At 46.7% G+C, this 24,584-nt stretch overlaps 1 protein-coding gene across 1 annotated transcript in view; it reads right to left on the bottom strand.

Moving 5' to 3' along the window:
* Positions 1–19,926, bottom strand: part of LOC124594324 (uncharacterized transmembrane protein DDB_G0289901-like) — a 433,352-nt gene extending 413,426 nt beyond the window's left edge. The window contains exons 1-2 of the mRNA XM_047132687.1: positions 19,696–19,926; positions 19,570–19,637 (exon numbers count right to left, since the gene is read on the bottom strand). Of these exons, the coding sequence (XP_046988643.1) occupies positions 19,570–19,637; positions 19,696–19,926 (299 nt within the window). The remainder of the gene's footprint in view (positions 1–19,569; positions 19,638–19,695) is intronic.
* Positions 19,927–24,584: the final 4,658 nt, after the last annotated feature.

The raw sequence follows: 24,584 nt of genomic DNA, 5'->3' as shown, positions 1-24,584 counted from the left end.
TTGTAACAAAATATCACGCTAACGATCGTCAAAAATTGCCTCCAACCACGTTCGTTGAGTTGATTTTATAATTTTGAAGTCTTTGTGAAGATGCCCAAATACAGCGCTACCGTTCTACGAGTTCGACTTCTGACCCACACGTGGATAATGGTTTTGAACGCATCTACGTGATTCACGAACATGCTAGTCCCCGGTACAGTCCTCGATAGAGACCGTACAAAGGTAACGTTCTTGTGTTGTTGTCTAAATAGGTACTGCTTATCCCTGGGAAGCTGGAAAATTTGGGAATTTGTAGTAAGGTCTTAGGGGACTAAACTGCTGAGGTCATCGGTCCCTAAGCCTACACACTACTTAATCTAACTTAAGCTAACCTACGCAATGGACAATACACACACCCATGCCCGAGAGAGGACTCGAACCTCCGACGGGGCGGGGAGTCGCACGGACCGTGAGAAGGCGCCCAGACCGCGGGGCAACCCCGCGCGGCTTGGGAAGCTGCATTCCTGTAGGAATTGTACAGTACATCCCAACGGGGCCAATGAAACGTGCGCACATCGTCCCTGGGAAGGTGCATTCCTTTTGAAATTGTACAATAAATCCCAACGGGGCCAATGAAACGTGCGCACATCAATAGCGGGACAACTACAGCCGCCGGAGAATACAAAACAGAAGGAACACGGAGGCTCAACTCACTGTGCCGCCCTTCGTGGAACAGTTGTTCCTGGAACGTCCTTGTCTGGTGAACCGATTCTGATCGCAGGCACCGACACATCGTGCAGCACCCAGCGCCCCCCTACCTACAGAACCGCGGCTCGCGGCCTGCTGGTTCCCCATTGGGAAGGCGGTCTGCAGACGCGCGACAATGGACCACACGGCGCGGCAGCCAAGAGTGGAGCAGCTAGCTGCTAGCACAAAGAGACGCGTCCGCTGAACCCGCTTCCCGAATGCTGCAGCAATTAACGGCTTGTTAACGGACTCTTAGCCGCGACGTACTCGTCAATTTGCCTGCACGGCCAGCTCCGAAATCTCATTAACAGCTGTCTGTGCACCGACTTTGGCCGCCGGAGAAAAGTCACACTGTACAAAGACCGTCTCAGGCAATACATAGCGACCCCGCACGAGAGTGCACAAGGGAAGATTTTTGCATGCCGACTTCTTGGAGTTGTTCCTCCACCGTAAAAGCTGCAAATGAAGAAGTTTTGATTGGGAGCACTCTCGATTATCCACCAAATTTGGTGTATGCTTTCTCTAACCGGCACTATTGTTCTGACAGCAAAGACTGAGTTCAACGCAACATCGATAGCTCTGTGGTTGAGGATTAAGAGAACCAATCTGACATGACCTTTCCAAAAAGAAACCTCTCGTCATGGCCTGATTTGATTTAATGCAAACACTCACCTAAAAAACGTTTTGCTAAATTTATTCGAAGTAGTTCGTCGTTTCAGTGTAGCAACTCAAACAAAATAAAGTGATCTTATATACTGACAGAAACGAAAATACTGAGTCGATAAATTGATGGTCAGCCGGTGTACATCGTTTAATATATTTAATAGTTCTAAATATTGTGGTATTCGTATCCACTTAAATGAATCTAGCGAAATGATATCTGTATTTCGAGTTGAGAATAATCCTACAATCAGTTTCATGAATGCTGAATGTAGGGCTACAATTAATCGAAACTCACCACTGCAAATAATATGTAACGTCGTAGTTCTATTTTATCTCTCTACACAGAAGTAATTTTGATGGGCTTGTAGGCCATGCATAAACTTTACATCTACATCAATAATGCGTAAGCCATCTGACGTTGGGTGGCGGAGGGGGCTTCTAGTACCATTAACTTATCCCCCCTCCCCTCCTCTAATGGCGGGTGAGAAAAGTGACTGTCGATAAGTCTCTATATTACCTAGAATTTCTAGAATTTTCTCGTTGTGGTCATTTAGCGAGAAGTATGTGCAAGAAAGTAATACGTTGTCCTACCCTTCCCGGAAAGAACTTTCTCGAAATTTCATGACGCACATGCGCATATAATACTTTAATATTACGTAGGTTGGCAGGAGAAGACACATGGTATTTTGCCTTACGCGGTTGCATTTTTAGTTGCAGAATGAGCATGTAAGAGTCTATGTTTCTAGAAGATTAATTTTGTTGTACATTTCAAACAAATCTGAATCGCATTCATTGTTAGTTACGATTTCCTGGCTGTTTGGTTCCAGAGACGAGTGTATACCACGTTCTCATTGTAACGGTGATAACAACAAATTGGGAAATTTCAGGTGTAAAAATGCATTATAATGAAAATGAGCAGTGTAAAATCTGTACTGGAAGTTCCTGCAAGTACTACAAGTTGATGGTAAGACTACCGTGGCTGTACCGATCTTAGCCAGGCAGTACGAGATAGTGAACACTACGTATCGCTTTAATACAATCTTTAAGTTGGATCATATGAGTGCTCTTTGTAGTTCGATTCAGTGCTTAAATTTACTGTTAGTTCTTCTCCAGTCATTCCAAACTCCAAAGAGTTCCTCTCCCTTTCGTATTATGCAAGTAAAATGGACACTTCATAATCCCAAAGTTATAACTGAGACGATGTTCCTTAATCTTTGCCAGAATATTCGCTACGTCCTATATTTATGACGAATTTTAACCGTTATCGCATCATTCAATGCCATAAAGTAAAGCATTGTACGTAAAATAATTAAACTTAACATCTAGATTTCATGTGCCACAATCATGACACAAACTAATAGCACTGACAAAAGAAGAATGCATTAATTGCTGATCAATGCGAAATGGAGTCTTGTTGCAGCTTTAGGGGTACATTGGAAGGAGTGCTTAAGTTCAGTGTCGACACCGGAGGGAAAATAGTAGAGCGTCTAAGATAATTTAGGAAGAGATTACGAACTAACCAGTGAGATAAGGGCTATCGCCAAAGAAGAGGTTCTTTTGTTACTCGTACTGTTTGTATTTCTTTCTTTTTTTATTTTCAAAAAAAGAGAAGAAAAGAAGAAGAAACACTGGCAGTTTAGTTGCGTGTTGCGGTTTGTGGCGTCTATAGTTTTCCATAACAAGACCGAAGAATCACAGTAAAATTTACTGGCACTCTTGATCAATGACGAAAACTGGCATTTTCCACGAGGTCATGCGGCTTTGTTTGTATGGTAGAAGCGCAGTGCCCCTACCGTGAGTTGTGACGCAAGGTCTGGGATGTGACTCATATGAAGGGAATTACGACAGAAAAACTCGCATCGCTGTCAGAGAGGTAATGTGGAAGCTATCAGACGAAGGAGCAGACATATACTATACGATCACGTGCATGCATCCGAGAAGGCTACTGCGTACTGCAGACACGGCCACGCTAACTGCTGTCTGGAACGTGCGGACGGGGTCCGAGGTCGCAGAAGACTCCCTAGACTTGCAGCGTGGTCACATGATGGTGTGCCACTGATAAAAGAAGTCGATGCACGTATTTGTGGCTCTCATAAATATGCCGGAGTTGTTTCCCTTTTCATAGTTAAGATGATGTATTACGATTTTCAAGTTACCACGCAGTTTCCTCAGAATATGTGGCTGGGATATACACTCCTGGAAATGGAAAAAAGAACACATTGACACCGGTGTGTCAGACCCACCATACTTGCTCCGGACACTGCGAGAGGGCTGTACAAGCAATGATCACACGCACGGCACAGCGGACACACCAGGAACCGCGGTATTGGCCGTCGAATGGCGCTAGCTGCGCAGCATTTGTGCACCGCCGCCGTCAGTGTCAGCCAGTTTGCCGTGGCATACGGAGCTCCATCGCAGTCTTTAACACTGGTAGCATGCCGCGACAGCGTGGACGTGAACCGTATGTGCAGTTGACGGACTTTGAGCGAGGGCGTATAGTGGGCATGCGGGAGGCCGGGTGGACGTACCGCCGAATTGCTCAACACGTGGGGCGTGAGGTCTCCACAGTACATCGATGTTGTCGCCAGTGGTCGGCGGAAGGTGCACGTGCCCGTCGACCTGGGACCGGACCGCAGCGACGCACGGATGCACGCCAAGACCGTAGGATCCTACGCAGTGCCGTAGGGGACCGCATCGCCACTTCCCAGCAAATTAGGGACACTGTTGCTCCTGGGGTATCGGCGAGGACCATTCGCAACCGTCTCCATGAAGCTGGGCTACGGTCCCGCACACCGTTAGGCCGTCTTCCGCTCACGCCCCAACGTCGTGCAGCCCGCCTCCAGTGGTGTCGCGACAGGCGTGAATGGAGGGACGAATGGAGACGTGTCGTCTTCAGCGATGAGAGTCGCTTCTGCCTTGGTGCCAATGATGGTTTTATGCGTGTTTGGCGCCGTGCAGGTGAGCGCCACAATCAGGACTGCATACGACCGAGGCACACAGGGCCAACACCCGGCATCATGGTGTGGGGAGCGATCTCCTACACTGGCCGTACACCACTGGTGATCGTCGAGGGGACACTGAATAGTGCACGGTACATCCAAACCGTCATCGAACCCATCGTTCTACCATTCCTAGACCGGCAAGGGAACTTGCTGTTCCACGTCCGTATGTATCCCGTGCCACCCAACGTCCTCTAGAAGGTGTAAGTCAACTACCCTGGCCAGCAAGATCTCCGGATCTGTCCCCCATTGAGCATGTTTGGGACTGGATGAAGCGTCGTCTCACGCGGTCTGCACGTCCAGCACGAACGCTGGTCCAACTGAGGCGCCAGGTGGAAATGACATGGCAAGCCGTTCCACAGGACTACATCCAGCATCTCTACGATCGTCTCCATGGGAGAATAGCAGCCTGCATTGCTGCGAAAGGTGGATATACACTGTACTAGTGCCGACATTGTGCATGCTCTGTTGCCTGTGTCTATGTGCCTGTGGTTCTGTCAGTGTGATCATGTGATGTATCTGACCCCAGAAATGTGTCAATAAAGTTTCCCCTTCCTGGGACAATGAATTCACGGTGTTCTTATTTCAATTTCCAGGAGTGTATATTGCAAAAATGCTCCCTATAGCTAACCATTATTAAAAGTAAAAGTATAGGAAAGAGAGGCAGAGAATGAAGAAGATTAGGACTGCTCGAAGACAGGAATTGATCAAATTACCAGCAATTATGGAAGAGAACAGGGCAGACGAAATGGACGCCCCCAATTGATACTTATCGTAAGGTATGCATCAAAGAAGAAGAGCAAGAAGTGACAGACACTTGTGGTACGACTATGACAACATACAAAAAGTGTTTTTATTTAGTTATGCAAGCAAGATGGCGCTTAACCTATCCATCAAATAGATGAAACATTTGCGCGCCACGAGTATTTTCAGTGGCGTAAAAACATTGAAATGCAATAGATAATATTACTACCGAAACGCGTAGTAGGGTTCAGAATAAAAACGAGAAGCAATAACTGAATATACTCAATATCTCAAACGTGTCTTATCCTGTTCGTCGTGGTTGAGGTTTAGGAGTGATTGCAGCGTGCTATTAGTGCCGTTCATGAACACGACTTAGGCATCTGGTTTCTCTATGAGAATGATGTCTCCACGGATCGTTATGATATCCTTCTTATTTGCACTATTTCCGCCAGAAATGAACATTGTGATAACCATAGCGTTTCAATGGCAGATTAAAATTGTGTGTGTGAGCATGGGATTCTAACCCGGAATCTTCAGATTCCACAATTTCAGCGAAGGAAGCTTAAATCCCGTCGGTGACGTCATTAGAGACGGAACACAAATTCGGACTGGATAAGAATACGAAAGTAAATCGGCTGTCGTCTCTTCGAAGAAACCGTCACTGCATACGTCTAAAGTCACAGTGGGAATTTACGGAAAACCTTAATCTGGGTGCCAGTCGGTGATTTCAACCGCACTACACCAAAATGTGATCGTTTACAGCAGTGGAGTGATTACGAGCGCAACTGAACCCCCTCCCCCCTCCTATCGCCCCTTCCCATCCCCTCCCACCACCAAGTTTCCATCACACATAGTAGGAAAGAGAGTAGAGGAAGAGAAAACGAAACCTACCTTTACAAAACGTCTAAATTATGGAACACATCGATTCCTATCCTCATTTCATTTCTCTGTCGAAAATTTGGACTCTTCTCTATCATAACATTTCAACGGCTAAGTTTGTAAACCGTTCGCGTACCGCCGTGGTTGAAAAATGGCGCTAACCAAAACCAGAGCAGAGGCAACTCTGGTGCATCAGGTGCCATAGATGTCAGAGGTGAACGACAGCTGTGGAGATGTGTACGGACGAACAGGCGTGCAACTGTTCAGCATCTGACCGCCCAGATGAACTAAGTGGCTACCACCAGTGTCTCCCCAACGACTGTCCACGAACGTTGCTGCGTATGGGCCTCCGCAACAGGTACCTCGTTCACGCATTCACGCTGACTGCTGTTCATCGGCGATGAAGGCTGGAACTGGAGCGCCAAAACCGCAACTGGACGTCCACGGAGTGAAGACAGGTGACCTTTTCAGATGAATCACTCTCATGCTCCATCGGACAGATGGCCGTTGGCGTGTACGGCATGAAACGTCTGAAAGCCAACAGCCTACAACAACCGTCGGAAGGGTCTAGACAGGAGTAAAAAGCGTTATGGACTGAAGAATGTTTTAGTGGCATTTTCTGAGTGATCTCGTCGTTCTGAACGGCACAACAGAGCACCACAAGTACGTGACTATCCTTAGCGATCACGTCCACCGCTAAACGCATTTTTCTTTCCGCGGCGCGACGGCGTCTACCGGCAGGGTAAGACAATGTGTCACGCAACTCTAAGTGCACATGTGAGATTTGAAGAGCAACGCGTTGAGTTTACCGTACTCCCCTGGCCACCACACTACCCGAATTTAAACTCAGTTGAGAATCTGTGGGACCACCTCGATTGAGCTGCTCGCGCCGTGGGCCCTCAACCGAGTAACGTAGCGCATCTGGTCACAGCACTGTAATCAGCGTGGCTTCACATCCCTGTCAGTGCCTTCCAGAACTTCACTGACTCTTTTCCTGCAGGTGTCACAGCGATCCGTACTGCAAAACGTTGGCTATTCGGGCTTTTGACACAAAAATGTCACATCAAGACACACTGTGGGGGCAAGAAGCAGCAACTTCCTATTGGGGTGGACATAATAAGGTGGAGAGGGAGAACAGGGGTGGGAAGAGATGGACAGACAGAGAGTAGGGATTAAGAGATGAACACAGATGTGGGGAAGAGAAGGTGGACAGAGAAAGGGGGAGGGGAAAATGGACAGAGAAGTGGAAGCCGGCGAGAGGGACAGAGAGACAAGGAGAGGAAGTGGGCAGAGAAAGGCAAGAAGAGATGGACAGAGACAGAAGGAAAGAGGAGATGGACTGAGAGAGGAGGAAGAGGACATGAACAGAGAGAGAGGAAAAGAAGAGATAGAGGGGGAGGAGTAGATGGAGAGCAAGAAGGGAGGAGCACATGGACATAGAAAGAGGTCAGGAGCAGATAGAGAGAGCAGGGAGGTGCAGATGAACAGAAAGAGGTGCGAATGGCAGACAGATAGAGAGCGGCATAGGAGGAGGTGGACTAATAGTACTGGAATAATTACACACCCGGGAACGCCGGGTACTAATCTATAAAGGATATGAATTACAAAATACTCGTGCAACGTATCAGAGGATATTACCCAAGTGTGTGGGTTCCATACCAAATACAACAAACGGGGGGTACTGAACATATACAAAGAAGAAAAATACGAATGGACAAAGGTATGATGACACGTGAGAGAGTGTCACGCAGATGTTGAAGGAATTGAAATGGGAGGCATTTGAAGATCGACGCAAACCACCCACTGAAAGCCTACTTACAAATTTTCAAGAATGAGCTTTAAGTAATAAATCTAGGAATGTACTACAAACCTCTACATCTTGATCCTGGAGGGATTGCAAGGACAAGAGCAGAATAGTTACACAGCACACAGAGACTTTTAAATAACCATTTTTTCCGCGTACCATATGCGAAAGAAATAGGTACAATAAGACGTATCCTTTGTCATGCAGTTCGCAGTGGTTTTCAGACTATGAATGTTGATGCAAAACTGTAACACTGATAAATTTACGCAATTTTTAGAAAATATACTGCGGATTTGTGCTCTTCAAACCATCTTGTCGGTACTAAGCTTCTTTTTCCCTGCTGGCAGTCGAGCAAGCAACCTTTGATAACACGCAACCGAGACCTTCACAACAGATAAATTGAGAACTCAATTTTGAAATGATCTTGTAATGGTGGAAGAGACCGAAAGCAGAGCTACGATGTTTGTCAATTAAACTGACAAACCGCTGGAGCATTAAGACGAAATTAACCCCGATTGAAGCTGCAAGTGGTCGAATAGCTAACAAAACGGTTAACTTTGAAATTACGCTTCCGAGCATAGTTAGTTGAGCTGCAGGCGGACTCAGGCCACACCATTGTAACAGACGAGATTTTACTATTGGCAATGGATTTAGAAATGTATACACACTGTTCCAATGGTTAAGTATTCCTTTAAAACAAAAAAAAAACAATGTTATTGTCTGTAAGCACGTAGTTTTACCCGGCGACAATGTGTTGGCAGCGACAATGAGTTAATGACATCTCTGCCTTGTTTCAATAATTAATGTTGAGTCTCCGCTTTTTTTTAAAGGACGGTTTATTATGTAAAACACTTCCGCTACACAAGAGAAGACATCTTCGACAGATGCAAAGTCGTAGTCCGATTGCCATTTACATGAACACGTGTTGATGCTACACTGACGGAGCGTGAGACGGTAAGTCACCAACGCAGTATGACCACCACTGATTTCCTGGTTCAAACAAGCGGGAACGTCACGCTGAATTCCCTCCCTGAAATTGCAAGCGAAAGCAGAGTTTGTTATGGTAACCTAGTCATCTGATATGCTGCTCTTTCGTGAAATATAGAATAAAAAATTAGGGGGTTACATTCTAGAGTTTCTCTATACATCATTAGGCCCATTTTCGTCTGGTCGTTTAGGGAAGAGCAAAGTGAAGAGCTCGCAGGTTCGTGACGGCCGAGAAGCGGCGAGCCGTCGTCCCAAATACCGAGTGACACGCACCACGCCCTGCCGCGCCGTACGCAGGAGCGGCGCGGCTCGGGCAGGTCGCGGCGTACGCTGACGTACGCACGTGCGTGCGCCGAATACGTCTGCGATGGAGCGGCTTGCTTGGCTGTCCGCCGACTGTCGGCCACAGCCCGATGGGAAGGCAGCCAGAGTGGCCACTGACCACGACACGCACCGCTGACGGCGCGGGCCTTACCGGGGTGCTCTCTGGGGAGGCGGGGCGGGCGCTACAATGCACCACTATGCCGCTGTCTAAAGTAATTACACTACTGGCCATTAAAATTGCTACACCAAGAAGAAATACCGATGATAAACGGGTATTCATTGGACAAATATATTATACTACAACTGACATGTGATTACATTTTCACGCAATTTGGATGCATAGATCCTGAGAAATCAGTACCCAGAACAACCACCTCTGGCCGTAATAACGGCCTTGATACGCCTGGGCATTGAGTCAAACAGAGCTTGGATGGCTTGTACAGGTACAGCTGCCCATGCAGCTTCAACACGATACCACAGTTCATCAAGAGTAGTGACTGGCGTATTGTGATGAGCCAGTTGCTCGGCCACCATTGACCAGACGTTTTCAATTGGTGAGAGATGTGGAGAATGTACTGGCCATGGAAGCAGTCGAACATCTTCTGTTTCCAGAAAGGCCCGTACAGGACCTGCAACATGCGGTTGTGCATCATTATCCTGCTGAAATGTAGGGTTTCGCAGGGATCTAATGAAGGGTAGAACCACTGATCGTAACACATCTAAAATGTAACGTCCACTGTTCAAAGTGCCGTCAATGCGAACAAGAGGTGACAGAGACGTGTAACCAATGGCACCCCATACCATCACGCCGGGTGATACGCCAGTATGGCGATGACGAATACACGATTCCAATGTGCGTTCACTGCGATGTCGCCAAATGCAGCCTTGGTCTCCGAGCTGATAGTCCATGGTGCTGCAAACGTCGTCAAACTGTTCGTGCAGATGGTTGTTGTCTTGCAAACGTCCCCATCTGTTGACTCAGGGATCGAGACGTGGCTGCACGATCCGTTACAGCCATGCGGATAAGATGTCTGTCATCTCGACTGCTAGTGATACGAGGCCATTGGGATCCAGCGCGGCGTTCCGTATTACCCTCCTGAACCCACCGATTCCATATCTTGCTAACAGTCATTGGACCTCGACCAACGCGAGCAGTAATGTCGCGATACGACAAACCGCAATCGCGATAGGCTACAATCCGACCTTTATCAAAGTCGGAAACGTGATGGTACGCATTTGTCCTCCTTACACGAGGCATCAGAACAACGTTTCACCAGGCAATGCCGGTCAACTGCTGTTTGTGTATGAGAAATCGGTTGGAAATTTTCCTCATGTCAGCACGTTGTAGGTGTCGCCACCGGCGCCAACCTTGTGTGAATGCTCCGAAAAGCTAATAATTTGCATATCACAGCATCTTCTTCCTGTCGGTTACATTTCGCGTCTGTAGCACGTCATCTTCGTGGCGTAGCATTTTTAATGGCCAGTAGTGTATGAAGCTGCACCAAACTGCGAGAAAATTATGTAAGTTTACAGAGTTCAGAGGTCGGAATCTATCCTCCGTTGCGTTACAAAAAGTGTAGAAGTCAGGATTTATGAGTTCTGTAACTGATATTTTTATGGAACGTACATTCGCCTTCAGTGCCATCCGAGGCTTAGTGTGCTCGGTCACTGATGGACATACAGCACATCCCGAAGCGCAACGAGGGACATCACAGGCGACTGACGACGATCGAATCAACCTCCAGTATAAAGTACAGTGTTATCGGTCTCCAGTTCACAAGGCAGCTCGCCAAACTGGAACAAAATGTTTTAACTCTCTATTTACAACCAAAAGGAGTCAGTAATTACGCTGATGAATGATAGTTTACTGTGCTAACAAATTTGAATATTCAAGTGTAGTTCAATCGCATAAATTAGCATTTTTGAATTCATTAAAATTTTCCTATCGTAATCAGAGGCGACCCTTATTCGAAGTTCCAAGTATTGCTAATTATCTTTCCATCTGTTAATTAATTGCAGCTAGAGTTGAGCTCAACCCAAACCACCGTTTGGCAGATCTGCTACAATACATAAATGACATACTAAATGGTAGGGTTACCGACAGTATTGATAGCATTGGTAGGGGAAGAAACATAAATGAATGTCTAAGAGAAAACCTGGGAGCCGACAACTTCTCTTTGTTTGTTTGTTTGTTTTGTTTCTGTTCGTTTTGCACATAATTAGAGCCGCACATCGTCCAGTGTTACATTGTGTATTTTATATCCTTACAGAATATGAATTGCATTCCATAAGTAATAAGAATCAGCTGATAGCGTAACTTCGGCGCTTTTATGTAACCAAGCAATTACTTTTGGTGCAAGTACAGTTAACATGCACAAACATAAGAAAACATATATAATTACTGCTGTTATTTTGTCTTCATCATGATCAAAGGCCAGAATTTCCTGTTGTTATTGATGAACGCGAAAGTTGTTTATGAATAACACAAACATGTTTTATATAAGTTCGACGAAGTATTAAAGCGATGTTGGATATATTTTTGTTTTGTGTTCTTTTTCTTTTATTTTACCTTTATGTTGAGCAAAATGCGTTTTCTTGGGCTATGTGACAAACCTGTATTGTTTTCTTTATTTTTACAACATCACACTGTTTCACGTTACAAATCGACAATTTTCGAATAAAACCGGAACTAAACACTGATAATTTCAGTGCTGCTGTACATACTGCTTATTTTTAAGTAACAGATGGGAGGATAAATAGGTAGAACCTCGCCCTTTATATATCCTCACTCGGCTTCTAGACAGTTCACCACTTTCCGTTTTTAAGAGAGTGTAGTATGACACTGATCACATACATAAACAAAGCATTCGTTATGAGGTAACGCCTCATACGTATACAACACTCCTAACATACAGGTAACGCGGGTACGACCTTAACTGACCAAAGCTGCTAGGCAGACTGCCGTAGTCTACGTTTACTTATGATAGTCTATGGTAATTTTACAGCTCTAAGTACAGTTACCATCGAGCCTTAAAACTGATGAATAAGATACGCCACTCACCTCACACTTATCTATACACTACATGTGGCACACAATATAAAAACAGTGAAACTACAACACAGGCTTCCCAGTAAATTATCATTTCACGAAAGTTCACGTCTACATTTGCACAAAAATACGCAATAACTAATTCGGCCGGTAAACGCTCAAGTCAATCGTCTTCAGTGTCACTAGAGGCTTGGCATACACAGTCATAGACAGGAGTATGGCACAACCTGAATCGTAGGAAGATACATCATAGGCAACTGACAACGATGAGTGATTCTCATATACCGCTACGGCGGTGCTGTTATACTGTACCTGCGATTTTGATTTTCATCACTCCATTGATTTTGTGGGAGCTGACGTACCGTGATACCAAGGTGCTTCAAAATGTAAACTGCATATGTCGTCCAAAGGCAAGACTATTTCGCAACAAGAGTGGCGCATTGTCAGAAGACAGAACATGTCCTGCGTTTCCTGACCGCGATCGTCAGCTGAAGGCCTCCACGTACATTAAACGGTCAGCCTAATACCAGGCTGTGCCTTGGGTTTACAGAAAAAGCGTCTTTTCTAAAGAAAACTGGTCAGCAAAGAAGCAGCATCTTCTTGCCGCAGCGTTTCGAAATGTTTCCAGCGCGTCATTTTCAGGAGAATGGTACGAGTGAAAACTATAGCATTGTACAGGGTGCTCGCAGTACGATGCACACATCACAGGAGCTGCTACGGGGGAGGCACGATTTGATCGTCGCATACACTCTAGTCCATTTCTCGTAATTTAAAACGTGGCGCATCGATTATTCAGTCATCTGAAAGGACTCGTAAATACTATCAGGATCGCATGGATGATGTGTGCTATTTCATTGGTCTCCGTGAAATAACCACACGTCTATTCGTTAATAAACTGAACATGTCGTCCAACGCTAAAACCATTTCGCATCAAGAGCGGTGCGTGTTCTGGGTTTCCTGCAGACATAGTACTGCTGCGGTGCCCTGAACAGGTACATCACAGTGTGAGAATGGAAAACCGCGGCAGCTGGAAACGTAATTGAAACTTGAAGTACGCGAGACCGTACGATTTACGAGAGTAAAACGTCTAAACACACTTTTCGCCGGGAACTTCTGCCGGTATGTGGACCAAATGCCGTGTCGCGTTTAGCGGTAGTGTTTGGTGCCAGCAGTTTCAGAGAGGATGCAAAGATGTGGGTGATGCTAATCGTGAAGCAAGATCATCAGCATGGACTCTGCGCAGATGACTATGTCCAAACAGTCGGGCAAGTGAATCGCAGCAATCATAGATAAAGATCTTCACACAATGGTTCCCGAAGGATTCTGTGACCAAGGAGCGGATTGTATCGTTGAAGAGATGAACGACTGGTAGTATGTTTCGACTGTTGTTTGCAAAATGTGACTCTTTCCCCCCCCCCCCCTTTCCCGAACTCCACGCCTAGTTCAGGATCTGAGTATTTTCTTGGTGGTATTAGAAAGTAAGTGAAACTCATACATGATAGGAACTACAAACCTTGTAGCATGTTGAGAAGATAGTTATCTTTTCTTCTGAGTATCGTGTGTATGAATTAATCGCAGAAGATGGAATAGTTAATAAAAAGATCCGTGTCACCGACATAGACGGGCCAGTAGGGATCGCCCGACCGCCATGTCATCCTGTGCCAGTGTCGTCATTGGATACCGTATGAAGAGGCATGTGGTCAGTACACCGCTCTCCCACACGTAGTCGATTTTTTGGCTTTTCAACCGCTACTAAAGGTCAAGCAGTTCCTCAACTGGCCTCAAGAGGCTGCATGCACCCCGCACCGGTCCTCTCACCAAGGAAAAGGCCCTCGAAATACCGGGAATCGTACCGGGATCCCCGCATGACATTCAGTCGCGCTGACCATCAGCTACGGAGGCGGACAGAAGATGGAACAACAATCAGGAAACTGAGCACAAAGAGTGCTCTATTGGGGAGTTCCTGTGCCTGTTATATGATATAAAGTGCAACTAGTAGCTCAGTGCCCAACCGCGGCGCGGCGTCAGCCTTTGGCCGGAGCGTCGCAGCGCTCCAGAGGCGACCTTGCGGCCGTTGAACCTCGCGGGCTCCGCGGCCGCTGCCGCTGCCGTTGCCTCCAGCAGCCGCGGCGGCGCTGGCGGTGCTTACCGGGAGGTCTGCAGCTGTCAGCAAGCGTCAGGACCGACGCCACCAGACTGCGCTAGCTGACAGCTGTAATGGCACCGTTACCGATCGTCCGTGTCCTGCGTGCAGCGCCGTCCGCACTAAATGACGGCGCTAAAATAAAACCGGAAGGGAAAAACAGGTGTCCTTGTATTAAGTTCTCATTGATATGAATGGATAACAAGTGACGATAGAGTCTTTCCTTTCACGGAAAGGGATAAATGCCATCTAGTACATTCGTTGTTAACGCTGCTACTTGTTTACCTTTTTATGGTTCACCAACTGGAGAAGGTTTGACCAAAGACAAAAGAAATTTTTATTTAATGCTGAAAGAAAACAAAATTATTACTCCTGAATTAGTAAGTGTGCACGCACGTCTGAGCAACGAGTAAGCAGAAACACAATAAGTCTGTACTTCTCTAACAATAGTGCAGTAATTTGGTTCAAATGGCTCTGAGCACTATGGGACTCAACTGCTGAAGTCATTAGTCCCCTAGAACTTAGAACTAGTTAAACCTAACTAACCTAAGGACATCACAAACATCCATGCCCGAGGCAGGATTCGAACCTGCGACCGTAGCGGTCTTGCGGTTCCAGACCGCAGCGCCTGTAACCGCACGGCCACTTCGGCCGGCTGCAGTAATTTCTTTTCATTTTCGTCGTACCATTGACTGATTCATTTCTGCGTTGTTACAGAATCGGTTACTTTCATACTATGATCGACCATATCGATAAAATAAAAAAAGTTCTTTAAGTCTGCGATAATTACAAGTTTCTGCAAATAAACGCATCCGCATTGCTTGTATATTTTTTAAAATATAGTTATTACGTTAGTAACGTTTTTCGGCTACTACCATTGTAACGTTCGAAACTTACAACTCTAGAAACAAAATTCAGCATCAGTCGCAATGAAACCTGTGTCGAAGCGGGATGCAGCTGACTCTCAAATTTGTTTAATAAGTTCCGTGTTTTGAACCCGATAATGTCAGTATCGGTAACACGTGACTAACGTAAATAGTGACCGGTTAGAGCTGAAGAGGCTCGCGACATCAATTTCAGTGTTCAATGTGGTACTCCTTCGACAGACAGGACCTAACTACAGTGCTCTGTAATAGGTGAAGAACGAACCCGTCGCTCTACAGTAAAGTGCGTGCATCAACGATTTTCTTTTCTTGGCCGATTAAACAAGTGCCCGAGCATCTTTCGAATCCGGATATTCGCTACCCTCACGTAAAAGCCCTCTTTTTCCTATAAGCTAAAGTTTCGTTTAAAACCTTATAGCCGGCTTGTGTGGCCGTGCGGTTCTAGGCGCTTCAGTCTGGAACCTCGTGACCGCTACGGTCACAGGTTCGAATCCTGCCTCGGGCGTGGATGTGTGTGATGTCCTTAGGTTAGTTTTTTAAGTAGTTCTAAGTTCTAGGGGAGTGATGACCACAGATGTTAAGTCCCATAGTGCTCAGAGCCATTTGAACCAAAATCTTATAGTTCCATCTTCTAGTAAATCATATGATATGTGGAAAAACGCCTAATTACTCCACTAAATGTCCCATCGCAGTGTTCTGCAGGAAATATTCTCCACTTCTAGATCACCTCTCGCCGGTCCTATTGAAGTGACAGCTCAGTAGCAGCATAAATGCTCTGCTGGCGTATTTAACACGCTCCTACGCCTATTGTACCGAAATGATCGCCAACATATATGCAAAGCAGTTCACAGTAACGTTTTCTAACCTCAATGACCTGCGTCGTTCGGCCTAAATTATCAAAATTTAGAATACGTGATTTCACAAGTGCATTCGCAGCAAGCCAGTCGGAACACTTATGATCCAAAAAGAAAGAAATGAATCAATGTCATCCATCTTTACATCTACTTACTTACTCCCTCAGCCGTCACACCTGCAGTCTATGATGAATCTACCAGGGCGCAGGAAAATGTCTGTATGCCAATCTCCGTTATGTCATTCTCAGGATACATAAGCGAGTTACATGTTAGATGTAGCAGACACACAGATTAGTTCCAACACGGTTCTCTAAATTCACATGATAGTGTTTCTTGAAAACAACGCTGCTGTTCTTCCAAATATACTCATTTAAGTTACCTGAAAATGTTGTTAGAAACGCTAAACAAACTCCAATAGATCTATAGTGGTGAGAAGCTCAGCTGTAGCATTACCGAAACAAGCATAGCGCCATTTATGCAAACCAAAGGAAATCTAAATCACAGTGGCTGAACACTAACAGTAAAAGTACCCCCACAAGAAGACGAGCCCTCTGGTTTGTGAAACCTCGGACGGCGCACTCGGAAAGTGCCTTTACAAGCACCACCATGAGTTCGTCGTTAGTACCACAAATAACTCACAAGGCAATTAATGTGAAATCTGCGTAGCCTTTACAGAGACATCAAATGACTTAGATACTGTTTGTTTAGGTTGTGGTTAGTGAGGCAGCTACCTCCTACACGTAGAGCCAGATGTAGTTCACATACTTTTCCTCTTGTTTGACATACAATAGCTGGCCGTGCCAGATGCTGACTTGCGAGCTCATAAGGCAGTCACAGCTACGTCAGTCTCCCATATGAACGGCACAGGCAGTCCATTTTAAACTCAAATCAGATAATGCATCTGTGTCGATGCTAGACTTGAAGAGTACTGACACAGTGACCGCTTCCACTATAAGTTGCCGTGCTGTTTTTCTCCTCGTACAAGATATGTACAAGGTACAGCAGTCTTAGACGACTGCATGAGACGACTCATGCGCGCAGCTCTGTTGCGTGGCGCAGGCGATCGGGCAGTTCCACGCGCCATTACGCGAGCGCTCGGCTGGGTTTCCTGCCGCGAGTCTTGAGCAACCGTGGAGGACTACCTCGACGGCCGCCGTAATGACAGCAGTACACAGCAGTTTCCCTACTAACGACAAACTACGAAGAAACCTAACGCAGAAACAACACGAAAGTCCCCCAGATTTATAGGTTTCGATGTAGGTGGCCCTGTTCTAACACTGATCGACTCAAACGATACTTCACAGTACCATACAGTAAAACGGCGCTTGCAGAAAATTAGAAAATTTTTAAAAAATATTCATGCAGTAAGTTCGTTTGACCTCAAGAAAGTACTTTTGACAACGCAAGAGGAAAGTATTTTTAGTGTCAAAACAAACGAAATCGAGTTACGTTTCTAGAACATAACCTTTAAAGGATTTGGACATGAAGAGGCAGTATTTTCATCCCATACTTTGAGAATACATTACGCTTGATTCATAACACCTAGGACGTTGCGGTTTTATGTCAACACGCATTACACTGCATGAAGCATTATTAAAATTTTATATATATACCTACCATAGTTAAATTATTACAACAATATGTCTACGAAATAAATTTCGAATGCACGAGTAGTTTTCGTTATCGTCTCGGACTTGATGCGTGTAAAATCATTCAAACTGTCGCAGACTTCTCTCAAAACCCATGGAAAAATATGTTACGCCTCACATCTTGTAGCGTGTGGATACACTACATATTATCGTTGAAGGTAATTCTTGAATAACATAATGATAGGATGAAATAAGTTGCTGATTCACCAGTTATACTCTAAAACACAAGACGCGAGGCATATCACACTTCTAAGGATGTTGAGACAACTCTCCCACAGTCTGAGCGATATTACACGCATGATGCTAGAGATAACGGTACTGTAAACTACATGGACATTCAAAAATGATCTTGCAGACAAATTGTTGCAAGAATTAAATTATATAGAGAAATAGATATTTTTTTCAAATAACGCTTACTAATGTTGTGTTGACATAAAACTTCAACGCCGCTGCTGTTATAAATCAAGAGCAATGTATTGTCAAAATACGGGATGAAAACGCTACCTGTTCACTTGCATGTCCGCTTAAGAAATACAGAGGGGAACGTAAATGTTAGTACATGACTTTTAGTGACTAAGATACATACTGATCGTGCTAAATATAAGAATGCCAGCTTCATAAAACGACAAGATAACCTGAATTTTCCTATAAAATTCTGATCAATGAAATCTTTCGTTAATTACATTGGTGAGAGATGGACAACAGCTAAAACGCACTCACACCACAGACGCTCTCTTTAGAACGGTTGGAATCAAAACGCTTTGGTTGGAAATGAATAAAAAGACTATCACTCAAACGTATTCGATACACAGGCCAGAACACCGAGTGACACAGAGAATTTGGATCGAACCACGGGGCGTGCTGGCGTAGCTTTATGGTAAGACGCCTTCTAACGAAAAACAGGAAATTATGTCCTAGTTCTGATACTGGCACAGATTTCTCAGTTGTCACTTCATATAGACTCTGTAACAATGTACTGAAACGTTTTTAACTGAGAGAAAATTTGACTCCTTAAAATTTACGTTTGAAGTAAGGATCTGGGAAACCAACTGGACTGGATTCTGGAGAAACACTGGAAGCGCGCATAGCGGTGGCTAGCTGTAGCTTTTAACTCGGATCTCGGCGAACAGGAGCCCTGGCTCTGCTGCACCACCTGACGACCGAGTGGAACGGTGCAGTACTTGACTCACTGGACTCGATGTCGAAACTGGGGTTGGAATCCGTGCCCTGAAATCTACTCTTTTGATTTGCCAAGGTGTCTTTACTTCACTTTAGGTGAATTCTGTGTAAGCTGATTCACGAACACTCTGGTCCATTCATCCCTCATCGTGATCGAAATGAGTCTGCGTTTCGTTTATAACGTAGGCACTCACTGAAAACAACCAGCCCATTAGCGATGCACAACACGCGATTCAGTTTGTAATAATCCACGGACAGTGTTCACATTGCAGATATATCGAAACATACTTGAATAAATTTTGTACAAAAGAATTTGAATAATAAACTGGACGAGGGAGTCAAAATAGTTATCCCTATAGGACTGTTCTATTGCAGTATCCCATTTTAGGTAAAAACATACATTTGATGCGTCTGGGACATTACAGTTTAATCACAAACACTGTTGTTTTTTGTTGTATCTACTGTTATGACACAGACGTCAACAACGATCCTTGCCAGAAGTTGTCTTCCAGATTACATGAAATTTGAGCCAAAGTGGTTGTTAACAATTATCACGACGCAGAAAATAACCAGCATCGTCGTTTTGGATGCTATTGGGAACCACAACAGAGATCTGTGGTTGGTGCGGAAAATTTGCAAAATTACTTGGTAACGGCGAGGGCCGTAAGGAGAGCTCGGTACTCACCAGTGTATGGTGGTGTTGGTGCCCCTGTGCGGCAGGTGGGATGTTGCACGCGTGTGCGCGCGCGCCCGCTACTCATCTACTTATAGCGAGCGCCCGCCGCCCCCCTCCCCAGGTTGGCAAACCTGCGCCTCTGCGTCGGCAGCCCGGCGCGCCGCGCGCCGCTTCTTCCGCGGGCAACGGACCGCGCCGCCGGCTGCCGAAGGCTGCCCGCGAATCACAACTCGCCTGCTCGCAGGACACTCCCACGGCCGCCGCGAACTCGCCGCTCAGCGCCCAGTTCCCTCCTTTGCCACGTGGGGTTCGGCCCCTGCCCCGCATCACAGACACTTTCCCCGAACTAGCGCCTATTAGCGGCATCGCCGTCAGTGTGGATAAATGTAAAATACTGCCGACAACAAAGGAAAGAGCTCGATAGCATCCGATTACAAGAACAGTGATGAACGTCTGGGGGTGTCACTTCCTAAGCATTTAGTGGTAATGAAACGGTACAGTAGTTTCCGCTCTATAAGCAGCAGGTTTCGCTGCTCGCTCGCACCGGGAAATACACTCCTGGAAATTGAAATAAGAACACCGTGAATTCATTGTCCCAGGAAGGGGAAACTTTATTGACACATTCCTGGGGTCAGATACATCACATGATCACACTGACAGAACCACAGGCACATAGACACAGGCAACAGAGCATGCACAATGTCGGCACTAGTACAGTGTATATCCACCTTTCGCAGCAATGCAGGCTGCTACTCTCCCATGGAGACGATCGTAGAGATGCTGGATGTAGTCCTGTGGAACGGCTTGCCATGCCACTTCCACCTGGCACCTCAGTTGGACCAGCGTTCGTGCTGGACGTGCAGACCGCGTGAGACGACGCTTCATCCAGTCCCAAACATGCTCAATGGGGGACAGATCCGGAGATCTTGCTGGCCAGGGTAATTGACTTACACCTTCTAGAGCGCGTTGGGTGGCACGGGATACATGCGGACGTGCATTGTCCTGTTGGAACAGCAAGTTCCCTTGCCGGTCTAGGAATGGTAGAACGATGGGTTCGATGACGGTTTGGATGTACCGTGCACTATTCAGTGTCCCCTCGACGATCACCAGTGGTGTACGGCCAGTGTAGGAGATCGCTCCCCACACCATGACGCCGGGTGTTGGCCCTGTGTGCCTCGGTCGTATGCAGTCCTGATTGTGGCGCTCACCTGCACGGCGCCAAACACGCATACGACCACCATAGGCACCAAGGCAGAAGCGACTCTCATCGCTGAAGGCGACACGTCTCCATTCGTCCCTCCATTCACGCCTGTCGCGACACCACTGGAGGCGGGCTGCACGATGTTGAGGCGTGAGCGGAAGACGGCCTAACGGTGTGCGGGACCGTAGCCCAGCTTCATGGAGACGGTTGCGAATGGTCCTCGCCGATACCCCAGGAGCAACAGTGTCCCTAATTTGCTGGGAAGTGGCGGAGCGGTCCCCTACGGCACTGCGTAGGATCCTACGGTCTTGGCGTACATCCGTGCGTCGCTGCGGTCCGGTCCCAGGTTGACGGGCACGTGCACCTTCCGCCGACCACTGGCGACAACATCGATGTACTGTGGAGACCTCACGCCCCACGTGTTGAGCAATTCGGCGGTACGTCCACCCGGCCTCCCGCATGCCCACTATACGCCCTCGCTCAAAGTCCGTCAACTGCACATACGGTTCACGTCCACGCTGTCGCGGCATGCTACCAGTGTTAAAGACTGCGATGGAGCTCCGTATGCCACTGCAAACTGGCTGACACTGACGGCGGCGGTGCACAAATGCTGCGCAGCTAGCGCCATTCGACGGCCAACACCGCGGTTCCTGGTGTGTCCGCTGTGCCGTGCGTGTGAGCATTGCTTGTACAGCCCTCTCGCAGTGTCCGGAGCAAGTATGGTGGATCTGACACACCGGTGTCAATGTGTTCTTTTTTCCATTTCCAGGAGTGTAGAAACAAAGGCGGCTCCGCAATCAATTTTATTACACGACGCGACCGGCCGCGGGTGCAACAGAACCCATGTGGACGGGTGCAAAGAAATGGGTCAGGCTTCATAATACGTATTTATATGTGTCGTGTATTATGCATTTCTTGTACGTGGATGTGAATCTCCACATGAACTTTCCTAATCCTCCTCACACCTTTCCGTAAAGCGTGGCCAAATCTTTGTTGGGATGTAGTTCTGTAGTATAGTAGAGCCAACCTTACTCCTGGCTAGGGGATCAGAGAGGCAGCACAGGCAGGTAAAAGTCAAAGACTTTCCAGTGTCACAAGATTTGGGGTGGAGAGGTTGGTCACGGCCAAGTGGTTCGACCACCCCCTCCACCGGGGCCCAGGAAGACCTCCGGGTGCCCGCCATATGGCTCTGAGCACTATGGGACTTAACTTCTAAGGTCATCAGTCCCCTAGAACTTAGAACTACTTAAACCTAACTAACCTAAGGACATCACACACATCCATGCCCGAGGCAGGATTCGAACCTGCGACCATAGCGGTCGCACGGTTCCAGACTGATGCGCCCAGAACCACTCGGCCACTCCGGCCGGCGTGCCCGCCATATTCTGGGAGGGTTACAGAAGACGGGTAGGTGAGCAGACGTGCCCTCAGTGCGTCTGTCTCAACGTTCACGCATGCAAGAGAGGTATTTGAATATTTGTACTAATTCTATTATTTCCAGCTTCGGATTGCGCTCATTTAATTCCGGAAATTTGACCCCCTGTGTTAAAGTATCTAGTCCCCAGTTTGTCCGTTATCCTCCTCACATAGTGAATGTCCTATGTAAAATATTGGGAGACTTTGATGGCATACATTTGGCCAACGCAATTCCGTCTTACCCGTAGAAATGTGCGCGCAGATTAGTATATAATATAACCGAGCTATAAGTTGTAAAATTGTAATATCTGTAAACTGAAACAATTGCTGCTATCGCTGTAAAGTCGAGTGATAATGTTTAAAATAAATAGGAAATCAACTGTCTTCAATCTTTAACATACCTTAAAAATCACAAAGAAGTCAAGTTAAAGGAATTTATTTAAAATAAAAGCTATTGAATGCAGGGACCCACACATCAGCGTGTGAGCCCTCCAGCCCCTTGCCTAGTATCGTTCAGAAATGACACGCTCTCTAGGTAGCGCTCTCAAGCTCCTCCCCCCAGTTATCCGTTGCGCAATTTTGATTCAGGGCTTGACAACATCAACTTTCATCTGGCGTCCCTAGGCAAGGAGGTAAGACGGTAAACTTTCAGTAAGCCTACTAAATCCACATCTACACTGAAAAACATTCACCTCTCCAAAAAGTAATTAATGTAGAGTAATGAAATTTCGGAAATACATTTATCTGGGTATTATATTATGTGGTTAACATTGCAAGGTCACAGGCTGATGTCAACGCGAGATAAGGCATTGCAAATATGAAATGCTGGTACATTAACAACTGGTGTAACTGCCAGAATGTGGGCTGCAAGCATGGAGACATGCATAGTTCAAATGGCTCTAAACAATATGGGACTTAACATCCGAGGTCATCAGTCCCCTAGGCTTAGAACAACGTAAACCTAACTAACCTAAGGACACCAGACACATCCATGCCCGAGGCAGGATTCGAACCTGCAACCGTAGTAGCCGCGTGGTTCCGGACTGAAGCGCCTAGAACCGCTCGGCCACAGCGGCCGGCAGACACGCATGCATTGTACTGCACAGATGCTGGATGTCAGTTTGTGGGTTGGAGATCTATGCCTGTAGCACTTGGTAGGTCAATACAGGGACGGCTAATTCAGCCGGCCGGTGGGGCCGAGCGATTCTAGGTGCTACAGTCTGGAACCGCGTGACCGCTACGGTCACAGGTTCGAATCCTGCCTCGGGTATGGATTTGTGTGATGTCCTTAGGTTAGCTAGGTTTAAGTAGTTCTAAGTTCTAGGGGACAGATGACCTCAGTAGTTAAGTCTCATAGTAGTCAGAGCCATTTGAACCATTTTTGAATGGCTGATGCTGTTTGTGGTTAGCACTGTAGTTATGGACCGATTATGTCCCACATGTACTCCATTGGAGACAGATATGGCTATCAAACCGGTCAGGGCAGATTGTCGACACTCTGTGGAGCATTTTGAGTTACAACAGCGGTATATGTGCGAGGATTATCCTGTTGGAAAACACCCCCTGTGTTCATGAAAGGTAGCACTGCAGGTCGAATCGTCAGACTGGCCAAAAAATTTGCAGTCAGAGTGCGTCGGATAACCACGAGAGTGCTCCTGATGCCGTACGAAATCGCACCCAAGACCGTAGCTCCAGGTGTAGGACCAGTGTGTGTAGCACGCAGACAGGTTGTTTGCAGGCCCTGAGCTGGTCTTCTTCTAACAAACACACGGCCCTCACAGGCACCGGAGAACAACCAGCTTTCATCAGAAAAGACAACAGACTTCCACCCTGCCCTCCAACAAGCTATCGCTTGACACCACTGAAGTCGCTAATGGCGATGGTTTGTTGTCCGTGAATGGCATCCCTCAGGGCGTCTGGCTCGGATATGACCTTGAAGTAACCGATTTGTAGCAATTCGCTGTTTCACTGATGTGTAAACTGCTGCTCATGTTGTTTCTACGAACCCAGTACGACGCCCCAGAGGCAAACGTCGAGCCGGACGGAATGGCCGAGCGGTTCTAGGCGCTACAGTCTGGAACCGCGCGACCGCTACGGTCGCAGGTTCGAATCCTGCCTCGGGCATGGATGTGGGTGACTAACCTAAGGTTAGTTAGGTTTAAGTAGTTCTAAGTTCTATGGGACTGATGACCTCAGAAGTTAAGTCCCATAGTGCTCAGAGCCATTTGAACCATTTTGAACCAAACGTCGAACACGATGGTCTCCTTTTGGTAGTGCCACGTGGCCGTCCGGAGCCCGGTCTTCTAGCAACCGTACATTCTGGTAACCACCTCTGTTAGCAATCATGTACAGTGGCTACGTCCCTGCCAAATCTTTCTACAGCATCGCAAAAGGAATATCCTGCTTC

Source organism: Schistocerca americana, chromosome 2 (genome assembly GCF_021461395.2).
Source record: "Schistocerca americana isolate TAMUIC-IGC-003095 chromosome 2, iqSchAmer2.1, whole genome shotgun sequence".
Classification (NCBI taxonomy): Eukaryota; Metazoa; Arthropoda; class Insecta; order Orthoptera; family Acrididae; genus Schistocerca; species Schistocerca americana.
This window is presented reverse-complemented; position numbering and strand designations above follow the sequence as displayed.